This window comes from Heterodontus francisci, chromosome 36, assembly GCF_036365525.1.
Source record: "Heterodontus francisci isolate sHetFra1 chromosome 36, sHetFra1.hap1, whole genome shotgun sequence".
NCBI classification, from domain to species: Eukaryota; Metazoa; Chordata; class Chondrichthyes; order Heterodontiformes; family Heterodontidae; genus Heterodontus; species Heterodontus francisci.
The window spans coordinates 40,214,847-40,238,222 of NC_090406.1; the positions used below are offsets into that span (position 1 = coordinate 40,214,847).

At 43.9% G+C, this 23,376-nt stretch overlaps 1 protein-coding gene across 1 annotated transcript in view; it reads left to right on the top strand.

The window, feature by feature from the left end:
- The window catches only part of LOC137351760 (receptor-type tyrosine-protein phosphatase delta-like), a 583,992-nt gene that overhangs the window by 444,810 nt on the left and 115,806 nt on the right, over positions 1-23,376 (top strand). Inside the window, exons 22-25 of the mRNA XM_068016566.1 lie at positions 3,083-3,094; positions 3,855-3,967; positions 8,187-8,228; positions 20,687-20,784. Of these exons, the coding sequence (XP_067872667.1) occupies positions 3,083-3,094; positions 3,855-3,967; positions 8,187-8,228; positions 20,687-20,784 (265 nt within the window). The remainder of the gene's footprint in view (positions 1-3,082; positions 3,095-3,854; positions 3,968-8,186; positions 8,229-20,686; positions 20,785-23,376) is intronic.

A 23,376-nucleotide genomic window follows, 5' to 3' on the forward strand; every position in this document is an offset into this window, starting at 1 on the left:
CTCACAAGCTACATGGCCTGGGGCCTTGTGGTGCTTTATCTCCATTTGTTTTAGGTCCTTGATGCGTATACTTTACGTAACCAACCCTCAGATGTGACCCATGACAATGAGCGGTGGCAGGTTGTTTGACTGCAACGGCATCACCCGTCAGTCACACTTGTATACTTCAGGCAGGAGGCATCACTGAATAGCAATAAGGCATGGGCATCCTGGCAGAGATCAGCTAACTTGGTACAAGCTGGGATTTGAATGAGGACCATCTGCTATTTTTGGCTCAGTCTTAACACTGAGTGACCTTTTTATTCACTGGGGGTGCTCTGTAGTATGTCTGAAATGAAATCTTGCAATCTTAACAATTTATGTATAAGCAAAGAACTAAGAGTCGTTACAACCACGGCGGAAACAACACACTGTCAATTCAGTCCCGTCACTCCACAGGTCGCAGCATATTATTAAGTTTTCACATCCAATCGGAAAACAGCAAAATTAAACACTCCAGCAACCCCAGAATGAAACAGACCAAACCAGGTATCTTTAGACAACAACAAATTAACTATTAAAAAACTAAATCTTAAACGCTATTAAGATAAAACTATGTCTAAAGACCTTATAACTTCTTATTTTAATCTAACGCCCCTGGTCAAATGCGGCTTTGATGTCAAGAGCAGTCACTCTCACCTCACCTCTGGCGTTCAGCTGTTTTGTCCATGTTTGGACAAAGGCTGGAATGAGGTCGGGAGCTGAGTGGCCCTGGCGGAACCCAGACTGAGCGTCGTTGAGCGGGTTATTGCTGAGCAGGTGCTGCTTGATAGCACCGTTGACGACACTTTCCATCACTTTGCGAATGATCGGGAGTAGATTGATAGAGCAGTAATTGGCTGGGTTGGATTTGTCCTGCCTTTTGTGCACAGAACATACCTCGGCTATTTTCCACATTGCCAGGTAGATGCCAGTGTTGTAGCTGTACTGGAACAGCTTGGCTAGGGGTGCAGCAAGTTCTGCAGCACAAGTCTTCAGTACAATTGCCAGAATGTTGTCAGGGCCCATAGCCTTTGCAGTATTCAGCCGTTTCTTGATATCATGCGGAGTGAATCGGATTGGCTAAAGATTGGCATCTGTGATGCTGGGGACGTCAGGAGGAGGCCGAGATGGATCATCCACTCAGCACTTCTGGCTGAAGATGGATACAAATGCTTCAGCATTGTCTTTTGCACTGATGTTCTGGGTTCCCCCCTCGTTGAGGATGGGGATATTTATGGAGCCACCACCTCCTGTCAGTTGCTTAATTGTCCACCACATTCACGACTGGATGTGGCAGGACTGCAGAGCTTAGATCTGATCCGTTGGTTGTGGGATCACTGGTAACTGGAGAGTTGTAGGGCCGGATTTTCAAAGCAGCGTCAGGAACCTTACATCCTGACGAATTCCGGGTCCACATCCCTCGCTTCAGCTTTGTCACCCTCACAATGCAATCTTTGAATGCTGATGCCCTAATTGGGCAGGAGACAAGCTCACCGCCTAGTTAGAGACACCAAGCGCCTCCAGGAGGCAATGTTGCCTGCCTGGCGCCAGCGGCCATGTTAGGGGCTGCTGCTGCCTTGCTGAGGAGAGCAGGCAGCTCGTGATAGGACCTGGTTAGTAACGACGGCGAAAAGTGGGCATGGACGCCAAGTCGGGTACAGTGTTAGTGCTAGTTGGCCTCTGAAATTTAATCTCAGCGCACATGCAAACAAACCTGATTTTGCTCTGTGGTGACCCTGACAACTGGGCACTAACATGCACCAGACTGGTCGGGACTGCCGAAATCTGATTTAAAAATTGCCTTTCCGAACGCACCAGCCCCTTAACAAGCTCCTAAAGGAGTTTAATGGGCTGCTAATTGGCAGCATGCATGTTCCCCATTCCCTTCCCACCCCCACCCCACCCCCTCGCCTCCCGACCAACAACTCTTTGAAATTTCGAAACTGTCCCAGAGGCGTCAGGATCCTGAGACAACCTCCAGGACCCCAATTTTCAAATGGTGCTTGCTCTGGGTCCCGACCCTGCAGCCCTTTGAAATTCCGGCCCTTAGATTGTCAGTGATGAACCTGTGTTACATGACACCAAACCTAGTTTTGCATGTGAAGTATGCTGCAATTTTGCTGCTAGAGCATAGTTATTTGACAGGCCTGCAACCACTACTATGGGTACTTAAACTCCTGAAACAGATTAGTTACTTTAATCCACACCCTTGGTGGACTCAGCATACAATGCTACACATTTGACTTTGTCTGAAAAGTACATTTTGTGAACAAACTGTGAAAATTTTCTATATGTAAAGTGGACAATATTTTTAAAGAGTAGTCCTCTGTCTCTCCTCCTTCCTGTTGCCCCAGCCATTCCATTCCTCCTTTCTGATCATATCACCTTCTCCACCTACTTTCTGACACTCCCTGAACCTTTCTTTCCTTCATTCTCCCTCCTTTCTGTTCTCGACCCTGCACTCTTGCTGTTTCCTGGTGCCCTACCCTGTTGCAGACTTGGCAAAAAACAGACATCCCTAAACCAGTCATGTTTGGTTAGCTGAGACCACAATGCAACTTGGCAGTACTTTTGTGAATAAAATGTATTTGTGAGGCGGGGGGTGGGGGCAGCTTCTTGTTCTGGGTTGCCACACTTTCTGGGGGTGGGATAATCCAGAAGTTATCCAAATGAGTTATCTTGGAAGAATGAGAGAAAATTAAAATATTAGGCAATTAAAACTCCACCCACAGGCATTGGCCATCACATATTAATTTGCTCTTTTCAGCTTTTGGAGTTACTATGTACAATAGCTAATTCTCTCATTCTATTCCTCAGCATTCAGGTCCGTTTGATGCTATGACCTTCTAATGTGCCCTTTGTTGCTGAGTACTGTTTTTTATAGTGGGTTCATTGACAATATCGAAGCAAAGAAGCTTAGCTTGCCAGCCCTGCTGAATGATAATTGTGTTAATGAGTGAAGGGGTACTGTTGGCTGCTGTATTGTGTGTGTGTTATCGAAGTTTATATTGAAGTATTTACACAGCTCTTATCTTTCCCTTAATGCACTCATTGTGGACAGCAAGCCCGACAGGTAAGCAGCCATTTTTAATCTGGAGTTCTGGACAATTTTCTATCAATCTGCAAAATTACAGTAACTAATAATAACTCGCTTCATTTTAACAATTGATTCAATCAATTTTAACTGTTAGAAAATGGTTGTTTTCTTTTAACCAAAACCTGTTATAAGTTCACCAATGTGTGTTACTGAAAACTCTGGGTAAAATCACTGCATCACCCCTCAGGCCAGCTGTGCTGATTCGAGAACCTGATGACAGAACCAGGTCTTGGTACAAATGAGTTGGATACACACACAATCTGCCAGATAGAGTGGCTGAATGGTGCGGTGCGTTAAATACTGGGTTATTCAATCTAGTTCAAGATGAATCTGGCCTCTGTCAACTGGCCATCTTGAACCATGCGAAATGAAGTTGGGCAATCTGAACCCAGCTCCAACACAACATGAAACTGCCACTAACTTTACAGAGAGAGGCCCAGGAAACCTGGTTTAGGAATCAAAAAAATACAGAACTCCTGAGTATGGGGGCACAAGAGAGGGAGCTTTACTTCAGATCTATCATGCTATATGTTTCAAGGAGGGCATGGAGCCGAACCTGGGAGTCAGAAATGGAAATGGTTCATTTTTGAAACACTAAAATCCTTCCCCATGTTGAACACAAAGTTCACACACAAATTGATCCACACTTTTAGTGGTTAACTGAAGTGATGTATACGTAACCAGTACACTTGACAGATCTACAGTCTTGCTTACATCTATTTGATTCCAATGACAGAAAACGTAAAGAAAGTGATCCTAGAACCAAGTGCCTTCTCAACAATGCAGAGGTGCCATCCCATCATCCCACAGACCCAGTAGAAATGAGGCGCATCAACTTTCAGACGCCAGGTAAAGATGAGTCCTTCTAACTGGTTGCACTGTGTATTGGTGCTACAGAAATAAACAATGTGCTTTTATTTTACTCGTGAATGCCTAGTTCAATGTTTCAGTGTTTCCTCAGGCCCCCACCTAACCTCAAACATTTTGGAAGCCTTTAAATAAAGGAAGGTTATTGGAGGCCTCAAAAACCAGGGTTGGAGTATGTTTCCTTTTCTGGGTGACGGTGGTGGAGTTGCTTCAGCAAGAGTATTCTTTCCAACAGGGCATTGGTTTGAACAGCTATCCAGTAGTTATTGTGTAATGTTGGTGTACTTATGAGCCAGTGATCCTGAATTCAGGGAAGGATTGAGGAAGGAAAATTAATTTGCGGGGCACAGTGTAAATACAGAAGCCATTTCATCCGCAAAAGGTTTAAGGAAAAATCTGGGGGGAGTTTTAGTGCAAAAACTTCCTTTAGCCTCTGACCATCACCACCACCACCCCCGCTCCCCCCCCACCCCCCCCCCACCACGCTCTTATCGCATTTCTCAACCCCAGTTTACTCTCCATAAAACAGTCGACCATCTTAACAATGACTTACAAGCCTGGATTCCAAATTCTCAGTCATAGTTGTTTTGTGCCATGGAATGAGAATATAGGGTTTTTTTTTTATTTGGTCCTAGTCAGAACTCTAGCATGCCAATGATTCATGCAAGTTAGTGGTTGATCAGTAAAAATAAGAGTCCTTTATGGAACAGTTTAATATTTACTCCATGTCCTTCGTGGGATCATGGGGACTGGGAGTCACTCGGCAAATCTGAGTGAAGATAGGCCCCGGTCTTTAAGCTATGCATATGCGGGTCAGAACTCAACAGTGATTATAGGAGAAACTTCACAGACCACATCCAGGATGCCTCAGCTTCCTGCAGGTTACTTATTTATCAGTGTTTGGTCTCTTCAATGGCACGCTCATCAGCCCAGTACATTTTCCAAAGTTCAAAGGCTGGAATATTGAAGAGTCAAAGGGAGGAGGTTGCCATGGAGGTCAAGGGAATATGTGCTTCTGCTGTGCAGAGTTGCAGTGTTGGGGCTTTGTGCTATAGAGACAGCAATCATCATGGAGCAGTATAGATTTCCCATTCTCTTTCCACCAGCACTGGTACAAATCTTATAATCCCATAGATTGACCACTACAGTCAAGAATATGAGTGATTTCTATCACATTCTGGGCTGTGGATGTTTTGAACTAATCTGCTTAGAGCTGGTCAAGCTCCAACCTTGTTTGGTTCCTGGAAAGAACCTGATGGTAGAACATCAAGGAGATCAAATTGTGCTATGTATTGGATTGGCAGAGCTAGCTATACACAGTAATAGGGTTTCCTGACCCCTTCCGCAGGCTGTCTCAGCTTTGTGATTCTCCCTTGGTTTCTGTGAGGATCTGCAAACAGCACTGCCTCCTTGCAGTGTTTCTAGTCTGTTTAGGGGGTTTGTTGTGTGGAAGAAGATATTTGAGGAGAGCCAACTGAAAGTTGGCCCAAGAAGCAAGACATTGCAAGGGTTATAGTTTCTGCTTTTAACCAGGCAAGTTATTTTAAGGGATAGTGGGAATCCAACTTGTACCATTCTTGACCATAGCAGCTTTCTCAAGAGCTGGAGTGGCAAAGGACCAGGAGCCTGGTATGTGCCTAACCTTTCAGTCAAGGAATGCTGTGTGGTGTGGGAGGGCTTAAAATGAGCAGTAGGTATTTTAATCCGTGAAGGAGAGTGGATAGTTTGTCTCTGTTGAACCCAGTAGGCAATGAATTAATTTTAAATTCTTTTGAATATTTGATAAAAGGTAAGATTTCAATGTGTGGCTTTTTAATGCGACACCTCAAGATGAATTATCAGCTGATGCCTGAGAAATATAATTCATAAACAAATGTTAAATCTTCAGTAAAAATCTTCCACCAAAGAAGTTAATGAAACAACTAGACAGAAAATAGTGGTTTGTTCAACAGAGATTACTTTTTGGGAAATGTTTGGCCCCCTCAGCTGTGTCATCAATGGGGCCCTATAGCATAGAAGACTGCAATGATGCTGTGAAGCATTGTCATGGAATGATGGCACAAGAGTTTGCACCCACAGTTCCCACTGATGAGTCACCAATCTCAACCATAGAAGGGCTAAGTGCACAGAGAAGGATGAAACAGGAGACACTCAGATCTATTGCTGCACACCCCTTACTGGTCAACTAGAAAACAGCATAATCAGAGGGATAGGAACTGGTTGCTAGTGCATCTTGTTGAGGCAGCCACAGAGAAAAATGGGGCATAAAACAAGATATTTTTTCCAAAATGGTGCAGTTTTTGTGGAAGATCCCATCACAGAGAATAATATTTTTACTACTTATTCCAAAGTTATTATGCAAGCCCACTTTAAGACATGTTGTGCATTTCAAGGAAGTTACTATGCTGAATACCTGGATGCATTGCTTGAGGATGCCCACATTTGTCTGGAAACCAGTTGATTTATCACAAATTATTGGCTGTGCCATTACTTTGGGAAATCCAGTGAACCAATCATTTGGCATGTGTGAAGAATTTTTTCATGTTTATCAATAAATTCGAAAGGATGTTTCATCATCCAGGTTTGGCAACACAAGAGCTGTTTGTGCTAATGCTCGAAGGGTAAATTGAGACAGGGTGCCAAATACTCAGCAGGCTTTGTTTGTTCTACATCTGTTAATGGATTTTCTGGCGTTGCATGCATACTGGATGTTGAGGAATTCAGTAATTGGTCACTGTTTCCAGGTTCGCGACAGAACATCAGCCGGATTTAACTGGGCCTAAATAATAGTTTCTCTACTACTGATGACTAGATCCAAACTAGTCAAGAGCAGAATTGGCATGTTTGACCATGTAGACATAGCTGCTGCCATTTGCATTGCATAGTTTCTTCTGGAACAAATTATGAAGAATTCAACTTAGGGGAGAAGTCTACCTGGTCTCACAAGGGACTGCCTGGGGGTGAAATTAATGGGGAGTGGGATTAGGAGAGACCCAAGTGTGGTAATATGATGTTGCCTGGTGCTGCATCCCACCTGTATCTTGTGTGCCTGCACATCTAGTTTAAATGTGCAGCAGTACATGGGTGGTTGGTTCTCAGAGATCATGACCCTCTTTTTTTTCATCCCTGCACCTCAGTTATTGAGCTAGTTCATGGGTGCTGCACATTCTCAACCAGCAGCAAAAGCTAACCCAGTCCCAGGTTCAGTCCCTGCTCTGTGCTGAGTTGGATGATCTCAGATGGGCTACACGGAAGTGCTACAATTGGTCCCAGTGTCCCTGGGTTAGGGAATGGGAAGTCAGCCAGTCTTCTGGCTCCTCATCAATATACTGTAGGCAAGGCCAGGATTATGATGCCCTCTATGGCCAGTTTCCTGTCGACACTCGGTTAAGGCTTATGCATCAAACTTACCCAGAAGGCTGTTGGCATCTGCGGAACTGTACCCCAGGAAGAGCCAGTGCCTTCAGGAGAGGAGGGGAGAAAACAGATGGGATAGGGAAAGGGTTGCCAATCCTCCAGGATTACCCTGGAGACTCCAGGGGGAATTAAAGATTAATTTCCAGAACACAGCTGCCAGCAACCCAGGAGAAAATTCATAGGGACAAGCGTGTGTATTTTTCATTTTTGTTCAATTAGTTATAAAAATATTGGAGGAGGATAAAAAAAAAAAGGCTGCTTAACTGACGGGGGTACTTTGAGGTGGAAGGTTGTGTGGTGAGACCTCCAGGAATATGTCCAACTGGAGTTGGCAACCCTCAATGGAGGTCGGGTTGGGAGAACAAGTATTGAGAGTCTGATTGTGGACTCCACCCTGCATTTGTCCACCCTTGACCCCAATATCTTGCCTGAACCCTACAACTCCCTCCTCCCCGGATCAGCTGATTTCATAGACATTGTGGGTACCTGCCCTGGTAAATGGGGGTCCTGGCATTTCAGGCAGTCCCCCACGGACACAGTTACAATGGTTGTGTTTAAAACAAAACGAGTCACTGGAGAGAGAAAGAAACGAGCAAGAGGTAAGAAAGTCTTAACAAATGGTTGAGTTCTTTCAGAGGGCCAGATTGGAGTCCGACTGTTTACTCATGCGTTTGTTTGTTTGTTTGAGTTCCTGTTTTTATTTTTTGTTATCTTCCCCCTTGAGTTGCGTTCTGCCAACTTGTAGGTTTAAGTGTGTTCACGTGCTGATGTTTCTTTTTCACAGAATCTGTTGTCAGCAGCCCCCTCAGTGAACCCGAATTTGCAAGTTAGTTCCCACTTGCACTTTACACCTATTTTGTTGACATTTGATTTTATGTTTTTTTAATATATATATAATATATAGATATGGATATATATATATATATATATATGTATGTATGTATAATCTATGTTACTTATCGACCTCTTCGTGTATTTTTTAATCTGTGTTTCTCTCTCGAGGCTCCTGGCTGCTCATTGGCTAAGCTTTTAGCTCCTCACACTTTTGCATGCTTTTTAGCTGTTTGTTTCAAATGTTAACCCTCTCCAGCCCAGGGTTGTCTGCAGATTTGTGGCTTCATCAGTTTCACCTGGTGGTCATATGGCCTTTAGGATGTTGAGGATGGAGGAGAGCGAGAGGGAGGTGTTGCTAGTCTGGACGATAAGACTCCAGGTGCCAGCATTTGGCCATTTGAGAGTGAATTTATTGTCCAAGGCATCTTTTCCGCCATTAACACAAGACTGTACTTGGGCAGTGGTGGTGAAGGACGTTCCCACCACAACATACAAATACTCTTTTTTTTTGGAAGTGGGTGTTCAATTTTTGCGCCAATTAAGATTGATCTGGATTCAGAAAACCAAGCTGATACATGATCTCTGAGAAAATTAGACCAATGTTGTGCTCAGAATATTCCATAATTTCACATGTAACCTCTGTCAGAGAATTTCCCCACATCTCACCTCTGACCCATTCCACATCTGTTCTCCAGATGTCACCATTCTGTCTCCTGCTGGAAAGTTGCATTAGATTTTGTTTGTCATGTTATTCTAATTCATGACAAATGAACACATCTGAGTTACTTCCTCAATGATTTCAAAGGGCAAACAATGCTGCAAAAGGATTACTGTGGTCTTCTACCACACATAAATCAATCTTAAACTCACTTCTTTAATTAAATAAAGCATCTTTTCTCCCCATCCTTCCAAGTACTCCCCTATGCCATACTGAAAGCAGCTATTCTGGCTCTGATTTCACCAGCAGTCCAGGTTAAACGATAATTTTTGTTTCTCCAGACAAAGAGAATTTTGCTTCATAAAAGAATCCTGGCCTGTAGTTTCCACCAGATTACGTTATTTTCAGCGCAATACATCTGAAATCGACCAAATCAGCCCAAAAGATTACGAAATTTCAAGATCAGATTATTTCCGGTGCAAATCAAGGTTCGGTGATCTTTTGCACTAGTTTAAAAAACACTGCATTAGAAGCAGGCCCTGCCCACAAAACAGGCCACACCCCCAGATCAAATTAATCATTGTGAGTTTCTGATAATTGCGCCTATTCGCAGACCTTTGAGGAGGCTCTTATAATTAAACTTTTTATGCGCAAGGACAATAATTGACATGTTTTAAAAGCTATTGAATTATTTTAATTTGTTAAGAAACTGGTGGTACAAGTGACTAGTAACTGGCTCTGTATAGTTTTTTTAAAGTCATTTTCAGTTATTTAAAATCAGGTTACCCACAGGTGATGGATTAAACAAGCTGATTAAAACTGCTTTTTTTTGCGATAAACCCATTTTCAGCTGCATCAATCAAACTCCTCCAGGTTGCCACTGTTAAATATATCAAGGAATGTTTTTTGTAAAACATTTTTAAAAATTGTTTTCTAAAATGCTGCTCAGTTGCACTCGTTCATGGCTGAATTTGTGTTCTGCGATAGTCCAATGAGAGCGAGCAGAAACTTGAGGGAAAAAAACACTTCTCAAATCTAGCATAAATATGGGCACAATTTCCGCCTGTTTTACTGATTGCATTCAAACCGAAAACTCCAGACCCTTTTCTTTCTCCTCTCTCTCATTCCCCCTTTCATACCCGTTGACTGCACACAAACACAGGTCAACCAGCAATCATATTGGGTTTTTTTTAAAATCAGTTTCCCCCCGGCCCATCCCTCTCCCCACCACATTAGGTTTTTAAAAAATAATTGAGAACTAAGTAATAACACAGCTTAATAATATTGCAACATAATTTTACATAAAACTGGCAGATATTATCCAAAAATCATTTCAGATTAAATTCTGTTCAAGAAAGGTTAAAGGGATAAACCAGGAAACTACAGGCTAGTTGACCGAACATCGGGTGTGCGGAAGTTATTAGAAACTATTATCAAGGACAAAATAGACTTCCATTTGGAAAGGCATGGATTAATCAAGGAGAGCCAGCATAGATTTATTAAAGATAATCATGTCTGACTACCTTGATTAGATTTTTTTTTTGGTGAGGTGACAGAGAAGGTTGATCAAAGTAGTGCACTAAATGTATAAATGAACTTTCTGAAGGCATTCAACAAAGTGTCACACAGGAGGCTTTTTAAGAAGATGAAAGCCCATAGAATTAAGGGAAAAGTGGCATATGGATACAAAATTGGCTCAGTGACAGGAAGCAAAGGTGGATGGATGTTTTTTAGACTGTGGTTTACAATGCTGTTCTCCAAGGATCAGTTTTGGAACCATTACTCTACAATTTTTATAAATGAGCAAGACTCAAGTGTAGAGAGCATTGTTTGCAGAGAAGTTTGCAAATGATGCAAAACTTGAGAAAGTAATAGTTAGTGCTGAGGATAGTTATAAGTTTCAGGTAGGCATAGACAAGATGAGAAATGGGCAGAAACATGGCAGATGGATTTCAATGCCGAAAAGTGTGAAGTGATGCACTTTGGGGAATCAAATATGGAAAGACAGTATACTATAAATAGCATGGTTTTGAAAAGTGTCGATTATGAGAGAGAGCTTAGTGTCCATTTACACAAATCCTTAAAGAATATGGGTTACTTGGGTTTATAAATAAAGGAATAGAATGTAAAAGCAAAGAGATTGTATTAGAACTTAATAAATCACTGGTTATGCCTCAGCTGGAATATTGTTGACAATTCTGGAAACCACACTTCAGGAAAGATGTAAAGGCCTTTAGAAGGGGTACAGAGAAGGTTTACCAGGACATTACCAGTGAATTGGAGAGGTTGAAAAAGTTAGGACTGTTCTCCTTGGAACAGAGAGAGTTAAGATGTCACCTAATAGAGATTTACAAGATGGTGAGGTGTTTTGATAGAGTAAATAGGGAAAACATATTCCCCTGGTGAATGGATTAATAACAAGTGATCATGGATTCAAAATCATTGGAAAAAGATTTAGAGGGGAGATGAGAATTAATTATTTTCACTCAGAGTTGTCAGGATCTGAAATGCTCTATCAGAAAAGGTGGTGAAGCTGATTCTATGAATAATTTTAAAAGGGAATTGGACAGGTGCTTGAGGATGAGGAGTTCAGACAAAAGGAAGAGACGTGGGACGAAGCACAACTGCACTTTCAAAGAGCCAGCACAGGCACAACAGGCTGAATGGCCTCCTTAAGTTTCTACGATTTTATGAAATTTGGATATCCAGTACATTCATGTAGGTCCAGATAGGCCCAAATCGGTTTGAGTTAAAATTTGGCTGGAAGACAAGGTGATGCAAGCATGGAAAGAACTAAGCCACCCATTGTTATCGACTGGTGGTGGGCAATTATTCTGTAAGCAAGGGGTGAGAATTTATCTTTCTTTGACTCCAGTCTTGCTGCATAATTTAAGATAGAACTTGCATTTGTCAGCACCTTATCACATCTTTCAATGTCACACAATGACATTGTGCTATTACTTTTGGCCACACAGTTCTTCATCATAATGTTAAGTGTAAGGTTAGTGAGTGATTGCCACTCAATAAGGCAGTTATCAGTGCAGCTCTTGTATATTTGTAGGTTCTGTAGATAGTGATACCGAACTGGGAGTGGGGGCATGAGGAAAGATTGACTGATATCAGACTGCCTTATCTTGTCTGAATCTATCCTGTTTATTGGCCTGGAGCTGTGCTCTTCTTTTCATCCCTTTAGAAGGATCCTGGTTTTAGAAGCAATGGGATTTGGTCTGCTTAAATGTTGACACACATACTACTGTTTAACAGTGTCTTTTTGGAATGCTTTGGTACTATTATAGTAATCCCCAACATTGATCAGGTCCTGATCTTCAGTTATGCCGAGAGACAAATCTAACACATTATTAATATAAAAAGAATTATAGTTTGTAGCTAGGTATAATTAGCATAAGTAGCACTGCAGACTTTAGCAGCATTTGTGGGATGAAGTGGAATGTAATATAAATGGAAATGAATCTGGCTCCTGCAAGATTCAACCTTTCGATATCCATTCACCTCTGATGCCTTGGACACAGCTGTGCAACTCGTGCCACTGAGCTACTGTAGATCGCAGATACTTAAACTCATTATTGTGTTGGTTGTTTGGGGAGGAGGGAGAATTCTGTGCCCACCAACTGAGGGATATCAGTGCTGTGGGATGAAATGTACCTTTTTTTGTAGTCACTTATTTGAATCCATTGTCACTATCAATCAGGCACTCCCAACTAAGGTGTAGCACAGGGTAGATGCACAGTAAGTCTTTAGCCAAACCTCAGCCATGCACCCGTTACTGCACCAGCTTGACATTTCCATTTCCCACACCAGTCATTTTAGTTGATTAATGAGATTTGAGCCCTCTTTCTTTGTGAACATTTATTGTCCTGCAAATGTGCAGAAGATACTGGGAAAGTGGGGGAAGGGCAGGGATGAGAGTGAACCACAATCAGTCTGCGGATATATCACACTGACAGAGATGTAGAGTGGGTTATGTGCCCTACAACTCTCTCTTTCTTCTGTCCTTTGGTGAAGTTGTTGGCCCTTCGGGTTACCATTCTGCAGGCACTGATCAGCTGTACTCAAGTAGCCATAATTCATGTTGGAGCCTTGACAGGTAGTGTGCGATCAGGGTATTCGATTCAGCCACGTTTCATTCTTACCCAAAATACAACGCACAGAAACGCACTCTTTTCCAACCAAAATCATGGCCAGTTTTCTGCTCTTCAAGCAGGCGAACTGAAGCATCTGCCGGCACAGGGAGACGGTGGTGTGGTGCTGTTGGCACTGGACTAGTAACCCAGAGACCCAGAGTATTGCTATAGGGACATGGGTTCAAATGCCACTACAGCAGAAGGTGGAATTTGAATTCAAATAATAAAAATCTGGAATTAAAAGCTGATCTAATGATGGCCATGAAACTATGTTGTAAGAACCCATCTGTTTCACTAATGTCCTTTAGGGAAGGAAATCTGCCGTCCTTACCTGATCTGGCCTACATGTGACTCCAGACCCACAGCAATCTGGTTGACATCGAACAAGGCAGCGGAAACGATAATGGCAAATCCTGCAAAGTCCTCCTGACTAACATGCAGGGGCTTGTGCCACAGACTAGTCAAGCAACAGCCTGACATAGGCATACTCACCGAATCATATCTTACAGACAATGTCCCATGCACCGCCAACACCATCCCTGGGTATGTCCTATCCCACTGGCAAGCCAGACCCAGCAGAGGTAGTGGCACAGTGGTATACAGTCGGGAGGGAGTTGCCCTGGGAGTCCTCAACATCAACTCCAGACCCCATGAAGTCTCATGGTATCAGATCAAACATGGGCAAGGAGACCTCCTGCTGATTACCACCTACCACACCCCCTCAGCTAATGAATCAGTACTCTTCCATGTTGAACACCACTTGGAGGAAGCACTGAGGGAGGCAAGGGCACAAAATGTACTCTGGGTGGGGGATTTCAATGTCCATCACCAAGAGTGGCTCAGTAGCACCACTACTGACTGAACTGGCCAAGTCCTAAAGGACATAGCTGCTAGACTGGATCTGCGGCAGGTGGTGAGGGAACCAACAAGAGGGAAAAATATAATTGATTTCGTTCTCACCAATCTGCCCGCCGCAGATGCATCTGTCCATGACAGGATTGGTTGGAGTGACCACCACACAGTCCTTGTGGAGTCAAAGTCCCGTCTTCACATTGATGATATCCTCCATCGTGTTGTGTGGCGCTACCACCGTGCTAAATGGGATAGATTTCGAACAGATATAGCAATGCAAAACTGGGCATCCATGAGGCGCTGTGGGCCATCAGCATCAGAATTGTACTCAACCACAAACTGTAACCTCATGGCCTGGCATCTCCCCCACTCTACCATTACCATCAAGCCGGGGGACCAACCCTGGCTCAATGAAGAGTGCAGGACAGCATGCCAGGAGCAGCACCAGGCATACCTCAAAATGAGGTGTCAACCTGGTGGAGTTACAACCCAGGACCACCTGCATGCCAAACAGCGTAAGCAGCATATGATCGACAGAGTTAAGCGATCCCATAACCAACAGATCAGATCTAAGCTTTGCAATTCTGCCACATCCAGTCGTGAATGATGGTGGATAATTAAACAACTAACTGGAGGAGGTGGCTCCACAAATATCCCCATCCTCAATGATGGGGGAGCCCAGCACATCAGTGCAAAAGACAAGGCTGAAGCATTTGCAACAAACTTCAGCCAGAAGTACCGAGTTGATCATCCATCTCGGCTTCTTCCTGAAGTCCACAACATCACAGATGCCAATCGTCAGCCAATTCGACTCTCTCCGCGTGATGTCAAGAAACGACTGAAGGCACTGGATACTGCAAAGGTTATGGGCCCTGACAACATTCCGGCAATAGTACTGAAGACCTGTGCTCCAGAACTTGCCACGCCCCTAGCCAAGCTGTTCCAGCACAGCTACAACACTGGCATCTACCCGGCAATGTGGAAAATTACCCAAATATGTCCTGTGCACAAAAAGCAGGACAAGTCCAACCTGGCCAATTACTGCCCCATCAGTCTACTCTCAATCATCAGTAAAGTGATGGAAGATGTCATTGACAGTGCTATCAAGCGGCTCTTGCTTAGCAATCACCTGCTCACTAACACTCAGTTTGGGTTCTGCCAGGGCCACTCAGCTCCAGACCTCATTACAGCCTTGGTTCAAACATGGACAAAACAGCTGAGCTCCAGAGATGAGGTGAAAGTGACTGCCCTTGACATTGAGGCAGCATTTGACCAAGTATGGCATCAAAGAGCCCGAGCAAAACTGGAGTCAGTGGGAATCAGGGGGGAAACTGTCCGCTGTTTGGAGTCATACCAAGCGCAAAGGAAGATGGCTGTGGTAGTTGGAGGTCAATCATTTCAGCTCCAGGACATCACTGCAGGAGTTCCTCAGGGTAGTGTGCTTGGCCCAATCATCAATGACCTTCCTTCAATCATAAGGTCAGAAGTGGGAATGTTCGCTGATGATTGCACAATGTTCAGCACCATTCATGACTCCTCAGATACCGAAGCTGTCCGTGTAGAAATGCAGCAAGACCTGGACAATATGAGCTGATAAATGGCAAGGTTACTTCACGCCACACAAGTACCAGGCAATGACCATCTCCAACAAGAGAGAATTAACCATCTCCCCTTGACATTCATTGGCATTACCATCGCTGAATACCCCACTATCAACATCCTGGGGGCTGCCATTGACCAGAAACTGAACTGGTGTAGCCATATAAATACCATGGCTACAAAAGCAGGTCAGAGGCTAGGAATCCTGCAGTGAGTAACTCACTTCCTGACTCCCCAAAGCCTGTCCACCATCTAAAAGGCACAAGTCAGGAGTGTGATGGAATACTCTCCACTTGCCTGGATGGGTGCAGCTCCAACAACACTCAAGAAGTTCGACACCATCCAGGACAAAGCAGCCTGCTTGATTGGCACCCCATCTACAAACATTCACTCCCTCCACCACCGATACACAGTGGCAGTAGTGTGTACCATCTACAAGATGCACTGCAGCAAAGCACCAAGGCTCCTTAGACAGCACCTTCCAAACCCACAAACTTGACCACCTCGAAGGACAAGGGCAGCAGATGCATGGGAACACCACCAAAGTTCCCATCCAAGCCGCACACCATCCTGACTTGGAACTATATCGTCGTTCTTCACTGTCACTGGGTCAAAATCCTAGAATTCCCTTCCTCACAGCACTGTAGGTGTACCTACCCTACGTGGACTGCAGCGGTTCAAGAAGACAGCTCGCCACCACCTTCTCAAGGGCATTTTGGGATGGGCAATAAATACTGGCGTAGCCAGCGATGCCCACATCCCAAGAACGAATAAAAAAAAAATGCCCATCTGATGCCAGGGTCTGTGGCAGAGACTGCCTTGCTGCAGCACAAATGGTGTATTACCATATAGCTGGTGTGGTAGAATCACATGATGTGGTTCGATGGTGTTTCAGGCACAGTTACTGTTCTCTCATCCCCGCAATCACTGGTATCACAGTACCACCCAAAACTACTGCAGGAGAAGTCACTGCAAGGACCCGAAGCAGGCTAGACGTGGTAACAGATCAGCCATGCAGTAAGCACATTACACAGTGCATCTGTGATTCAGAGTTAAATCTATCCACTACATAGCAAGGCTCAAACCCGAGGATCGCTTTGTTAATCTCTGCTCTAATGGAAATAATTTTTTTATATTATGTCAGGGTGTGTTAATGGAGCCTGGCACCAAGTTTTACACTGTGATATGTTGTAGGGAATGATGAAATATAGAGCCTTCGGTGTGCTTTGTTTGTAAGTATTGCCCATTGTGGAGCTGCCACTAAGGTCCTGTGCTTGTTCCCTGATTAGCTTGTAGCTAGTGTGCTACAAAAAGTCTTAGCAGCTGTTGAGCCAGGGAGGAAAGAAATCCGCTCCCTCCATAACAGTACATTGCCTCCTGTTGGAAGCTGTTTGGCCATTAGTGGAGGAAAGTATTGGGCTCAGCTCTGATAACTTCCTAGTCAAAAAGTCTGTTGCCTCTCACAGTCAGGTTTCACACAGGAAAAGTGCCACTTGGTGAGGTAGTGTGGAGGGGATGGTTGACATCAATGCAGCTATAGCCCAGCATAAGTCAGCACCTTCAAGAGATTGAGGAGGAGGGGACAAATTAGATTGAGGGGGGCAGAAATTATTCAAGCAATGAGGATTTTAAGGGCCTGGTAACTTTCATAGCAGCATGTTTGCATCCAAGACAGACTGACTCAAACTTCTTCAGGTCTCAACTGGGGAGTTCAACATCAAGGGCTGTGTGATAAGAGGAGGGAAAAACTGCCCTGTAAAAATGCAACCCCTGCACCCCACCCACCCCCACCCCCCCATCCCCCAACCCAACTATCCCCTATCAGGCCTTCATTGACAACAAAGAATCCAGGAGGGAGAAAGAGCAAAAGAGAAGCAGCTTCTTTAATTCCATGAGTGTGTCATAAACTGGGGGAGTATGTGTAAACTAGTGGGTGGCAGACCTGAAAACAGAGGCAGTGCTTTCCCTTTTGACAGGAAGTAAGTCTGTGTTGGGCATTTTCCACAACACAGGATCATGTTTTGCAACATGTTCCCCTTTTGCTCTTGACGGTGTATCAAACTGTAATGATGGCCCACCACAAAAACTGATGATTTCATGCTTGCTTCTCATCTCTGTGCTGCCTCAATTTTAATATCCATATTGTCTGCTTCAAATGATTCAACTCTGCTGATTCTGTAACAGGGCTTGAAATTCTCCATAGTAACCAAAGACAGTACCCGCTACCTCCACAAGCGGGCCTGTAATTCCATTAGAAACCCTGACTTCTGGAAAAAGCAGATATAAGATTGAGTGAGGGAAAGAAGGAACCTAGAGAAGCAGAAAAGTTAAGTGACAATAACAACACAAGAAAATCCTTCATGGGAATATTGTCAGTTCTACATTAAAATGAAAGGCCTTGTTTCTGCCAACACATCAAATTTGAAGTAAAAACAAATACACAGCAAGTCTGTCAGCATCAGAAAGGATAAGGGCCTGTGCCTGTACGTCTTCTGTACACCAGCTATCTCATGTCATCAATGGTGGCAACCAACATGAATGTGTGATAATTTTAGCAAAACAATATACTATGGTAAATGGGAACTCAATAACCTTGACATTTCTGACTTCAGTATTTTGTAGGCATCAGTTTATGGCTTGCAAGTCAGAATTTCCTGATGAGAGAATAACTTTAAGATACCTCAAGTTCCATTTGGGCCTACCACACTCCACTGTGCTCGATGTCCAGCAGGTCTCTTACAGCATGTTAGATTCAAAGACCCTCAATCACTTAATCTCAGAGGAGAACTGACTGTTCTTTTAAGGACACTAAAGCACTAATATGACAAGCTGTACAGGTATGTGTCAGTGGGTACTGAGCAGAGGTAAATGGACACTTTCCAATTGTCCCTTGAGAAGAGATATTTGACAGACAGTAATCACCCACGTCCACAATGCACATTAATGTTTTTTCTCAAGGGTGGCTTCCTTTCTAATAATTGTTGTTTCCTTTCTTTAACACCCCACTGGAAGTGGTTAGCAAATTCTGCTACCTTGGGTCCACGATGACAATCTGTCCCTTGATGCAGAGCTCGATACACGTATGGGGAAAGCAGCTACCACCTTTGGCTGACTCGCGAAACACACAAGGGATAACTCCAAACTGACCTTTAGACCAAAAACAAGAAATGCTGGAATCACCCAGCAGGTCTGGCAGCATCTGTGGAAAGAGAAGCAGAGTCAACGTTTCGGGTCAGTGACCCTTCTTCGGAACCCCTTTAGACCAAGCTGATGGTTTATAAGGCCTGTGTTCTCAGCACCTTGATGACGGCTGAGAAATGTGGGCAACTTACAGCTACCAGGAAAAGAAGCTCAATAATTTCCATCTTCGCTGTCTGCAGCCCATTATGTGTATGTCCTGGCAGGACAAAATCACAAATGCAGCAATCCTCTCAAAGGCAGAGCTCCCAAGTGTGTTGGCACTGATCAAACAGAGTGTGGCTTCGGTGGATCGGACACATCTGCAGGATGGAATACGGTCTCATACCCAAAGACCTTCTGTATAATGAGGTAGCCGGGGCCAGACAACCAGTGGGGCGCCCAAAGCTCCGCTTCAAGGATGCTTGCAAGCGTGATATGAAGGCCCTAAATGTCGACTGTCGCACTAGCTAGTGAAAGAGGGGAATGGCGACACATCCTGTGGACTGGTGTGCCACCATGACCAGTTGCTACAACAGCTTAGCAACAGGCACCAAAATCAAAAACGACAACTCAAAGCGTCACTTGGCAGCTTCACATGCGGCACTTGTGGCAGAACCTGCCTCTCAAGGATTGGCCTTCACAGTCATCAGCAAAGGTGCGCCAAGAGAAGACACCCCACCTAAATGGATTGTTTTCTGCATGTCCATCATCTTTTGTAGATGGAAGGATGCAAACCAAAGTTTCTTTCCTGCAGCCTCTACATGTCTTGTGGGGCTGAATCTGTTACCATGTCATTAACAATTCCACTGCTAAGTTGAATCCTTGGCTGTATATGACAGGAGCCCAATAGCAATTCGCTGATTTCCCTCTTCCCTCCAGTGGGCCTGCTCTGACAACTACCCATAACTGCACAACAATGATTGAGAGCTCGACTGAGTCAGTGATTCAAAACTGCAACCCAACAATCCACGGCCAGGTGCCTCCATGTTCCTGTTGATTAAAATGTTTCTTCTTTTTATTGAATCTGCCCACCACCTTCCCCCATTTGGTAGGCAGCTTCCCTGCTCTGCGATTGCAGCTGCTCTCATATTGGCTATTGCAAGATGGATGAAGAGGAGCTGAGTTGACTTGCTGTCCAATTAAGTAAATTGTTTCCCTGTGCAGAAAGGTTACTTTCACTCACCACCTTCCCTAATCCGTTCCCAGCCTGAAATTGGAAATTCATTGCATGGGGAATTCCAGGCATGAAAGTATGTTTTGCTACCCTCACTTGGTGATATCGCACATCAGTAAAAGGCTCCACCTATCATCAGAGCCTGAGCTCCCCATGCTAAAGAAGATCTTACAGTGAGTAGCTCAGTTGAGTAGAACCAGTCACCCAATCAGGACCTGTTCACATTGTATCATAAACACAGCTAAGGTTGCATTTGGCTTGTGCATTGCTGAAGGGAGAAATTTTTGGATAAGAATTTGAAAACTAAACGAAAAATGGGTGTAAATTCAATGAAGGGCAAGATCAGGTAGCCTGGTTTTGTTTGACTGTTAATTATAATGGCCTACAAACACTTGGTTAGAAGACCTGATATATTCTGTTATCTAGTTTGATAGTGGGTGTTAACTCTAAAATAAATTTGGAACTACTTTCTTGGAGGAGAGGGAATGAATGAGAAAGGAAGAAAGTGGTGGGGTCTGATGCGGGGGTGATTCCATATGCCCATGTGGGAAGGGAAATGACTATAGAGGCAGGTACCAGCACTTTAGGGAAACAGAGGTGAAAAATGGAAGACCTTCCTGAGAAGCTAAACTAAGAAGTTTCCAACATGTCTCCCATAGCAAAAGATGGTTTCACTGCAATTTGTTGGTTTATAAATTTCAAGCCCTGATGGTGTAATGTTCTAAACACACATGACCCTCCTCTACTCCTCTCATTTCAGCCTTTTCATTCAGGACTGCTGATTGAATTGACGTGATTTTTTTTGTTTTTTTAAAGTGATATCACTCTGTTCTGTCCCCTCATAGGCATGCTGAGTCACCCGCCAATCCCCATCACAGAGCTCGCTGAACATACAGAACATCTGAAAGCAAATGACAACCTCAAGTTTTCACAGGAATATGAGGTAAGGCATGAATCAGCTTCAAAATTAAGTAAGATTTACTTCAGTAAATAGACCAATGGGCCAAACCCCTTCCCATTCACTTTCATTGTATAGAATTCCAACAGACCAAACCCCTTTTAATGTGTTCCTATCATACAGGATTCCAGTGCATAAATCCTGTTTAATCTTAAAAGCAAAATACTGGAAATCTGAAATAAAAACAAAAATTGCTGGAAATACTCAGCAGGTCTGGCAGCATCTGTGGCGAGAGAAGCAGAGTTAACGTTTCAGGTCAGTGACCCTTCTTCAGAACTGACAAATATGAGAAATGTAATAGGTTTTAAGCAAATAAAGTGGGGGTGGGCAAAAGATAACAAAAGGGAAGATGTTGATTGGACAGAGGGTCATAGAGAATAACTGACCAGAAGGTCATGGAGCAAAGGGTATGTTAATGGTGTGGTGAAAGACAAAAGCGTTAGTGCAGAGAGAATGTTAAATGACAGAATAATGAACAGCCCTGGCCAAAAGCATAAACATGAAAAAAACCTTCCACAACAACACTTCTGGTTTGTCTTCCTCTTTCCTCAACTGAGAAAAATGTGGTTGACAGGGCCCTCAACCGTGTCTGGCCCATTTCCCGCACCTCTACCCTCACCCTTTCCCCTCCCTCCCAAAACTGCAACAGGGTTCCCCTTGTCCTCGCTTTCCACCCCACCAGCCTCCACATCCAAAGTATCATCCGCTGCCATTTCCGCCACGTCCAGCATGATACCACTACTAAATGCATCTTCCCCTCCCCTGTCAGCATTCCGAAGAGATCGTTCCCTCCGCGACACCCTGGTCCACTCCTCCATTACCCCCAACACCTCGTCCCCTTCCCACGGCACCTTCACATGCAATTGCAGGAGGTGTAATACCTGCCCTTTTACCTCCTCTCTCCTCACTATCCAAGGCCCCAAACACTTCTTTCAGGTGAAGCAGCGATTTACTTGTATTTCTTTCAATTTACTATACTGTATTCGCTGCTCACAATGCGGTCCCCTCTACATTGGGGAGACCAAACGCAGATTGGGTGACCGCTTTGCAGAATACCTTCGCTCAGTCTGAAAATGTGACTCTAAGCTTCCTGTCACTTGCCATTTCAACACCTCACCCCCTCCTCTCATGCCCACATCTCTGTGTTGGACTTGCTGCAGTGTTCCAGTGTATATCAACGCAAGCTTGAGAAACAACATCTCATTTACCGATTAGGCACGCTACAGCCTACCGGACTGAACATTGAGTTCAATAATTTCAGAGCATGACTGGCCCCCCTTTTTTATTTTTATTTTTTATTATTTTTATTTTATTTTAATTTGTTCCATTTTTTTTTTACCATGTGCCTGCCCACTTTGTTTTTTCATGTCTGTGCTTTTGGCCAGAGCTGTTCATTATTCTGTCATTTCACACCCTTTCTGCACTAGCACTTTGTCTTTCACCACACCATTAACACACCCTTTGCCTTTGCTCCATGACCTTCTCGTCAGTTATTCTCTATGACCCTCTGTCCTACCAACACCTTCCATTTTGTTATCTTTTGCCCTACCCCCCCCCCCCCCCCCGCTTTATTTGCTCAGAACCTATTTCTAACATTTGCCAGTTCTGATGAAACGTTAATTCTGCTTCTCTCTCCACAGATGCTGCCAGGCCTGCAGAGTATTTCCAGCATTTTTTGTTTTTATTCCTATTTAATCTTGTTCAGGTGGATTAACAACTCATGTAGTTTTATATACCATGCGTTGTGGCATGTAGTGATGCGACACAGGTTTATGGTTGTGATTTTCTATTTTGCGAGTTCTTGACCTTGGCAGGGGCTTAGAGCAATCAGCAGAGATTTGCATTTTTTCAAATTCATTTTTGTAATGGGGACAGCAGATCGGTATCATAACCGTGTACTGATGTTTTGAGCTGCTGTGAAGCTTTGAACAACTCTAGCTTTTCTCTTACAAGCTTCAAACCATAACTGATCACCACAATTCTTCCTGATGTTCCTAAACTGTTTGGAGTCATTGCCCAAGCAAGCTGCCATTTTGATCTCTCAAACTGAATAATTCCACAAACCCAAGTGGCCGCTTTTGTACGAAGGGATTTTGTGTCGCCGTTCAGATTCGCTGTAGCGTTTATCATTAACAATTAAATTTACACTTTTTGTCAGGTTATTATAAAGATTAAGCTCTATTTAAGCATTAAGATTCACTGCTGAAATTAGGGCATGAGCTGTCATTTAGCTTTCCTGTTGAGTTTGGTGTAGCTTGGCCGTGAGAGATCTCTCTGCGGGAACTCGCAATGGCTTAGTGGGTTAAAATGCCTTGGTGTAGTAATGAGCCATACCATATGAATTAGGAGCAGAAGTAGGCCATTCAGCCCCTCGAGCCTGCGCCGCCATTTAATGAGATCATGGCTGATCTGTTTCTGTCTCGAATTCCACACTCCCATCTACCCCTCATAATCTTTGATTCCTTTGCCTAACAAGAATCTATCTACCTCCGCCTTAAAAATATTAAGTGACCCCGCCTCCACCACCTCCTGAGGCAGAGAATTCCAAAGTCGCACAACCCTCTGAGAGAAAAAAAT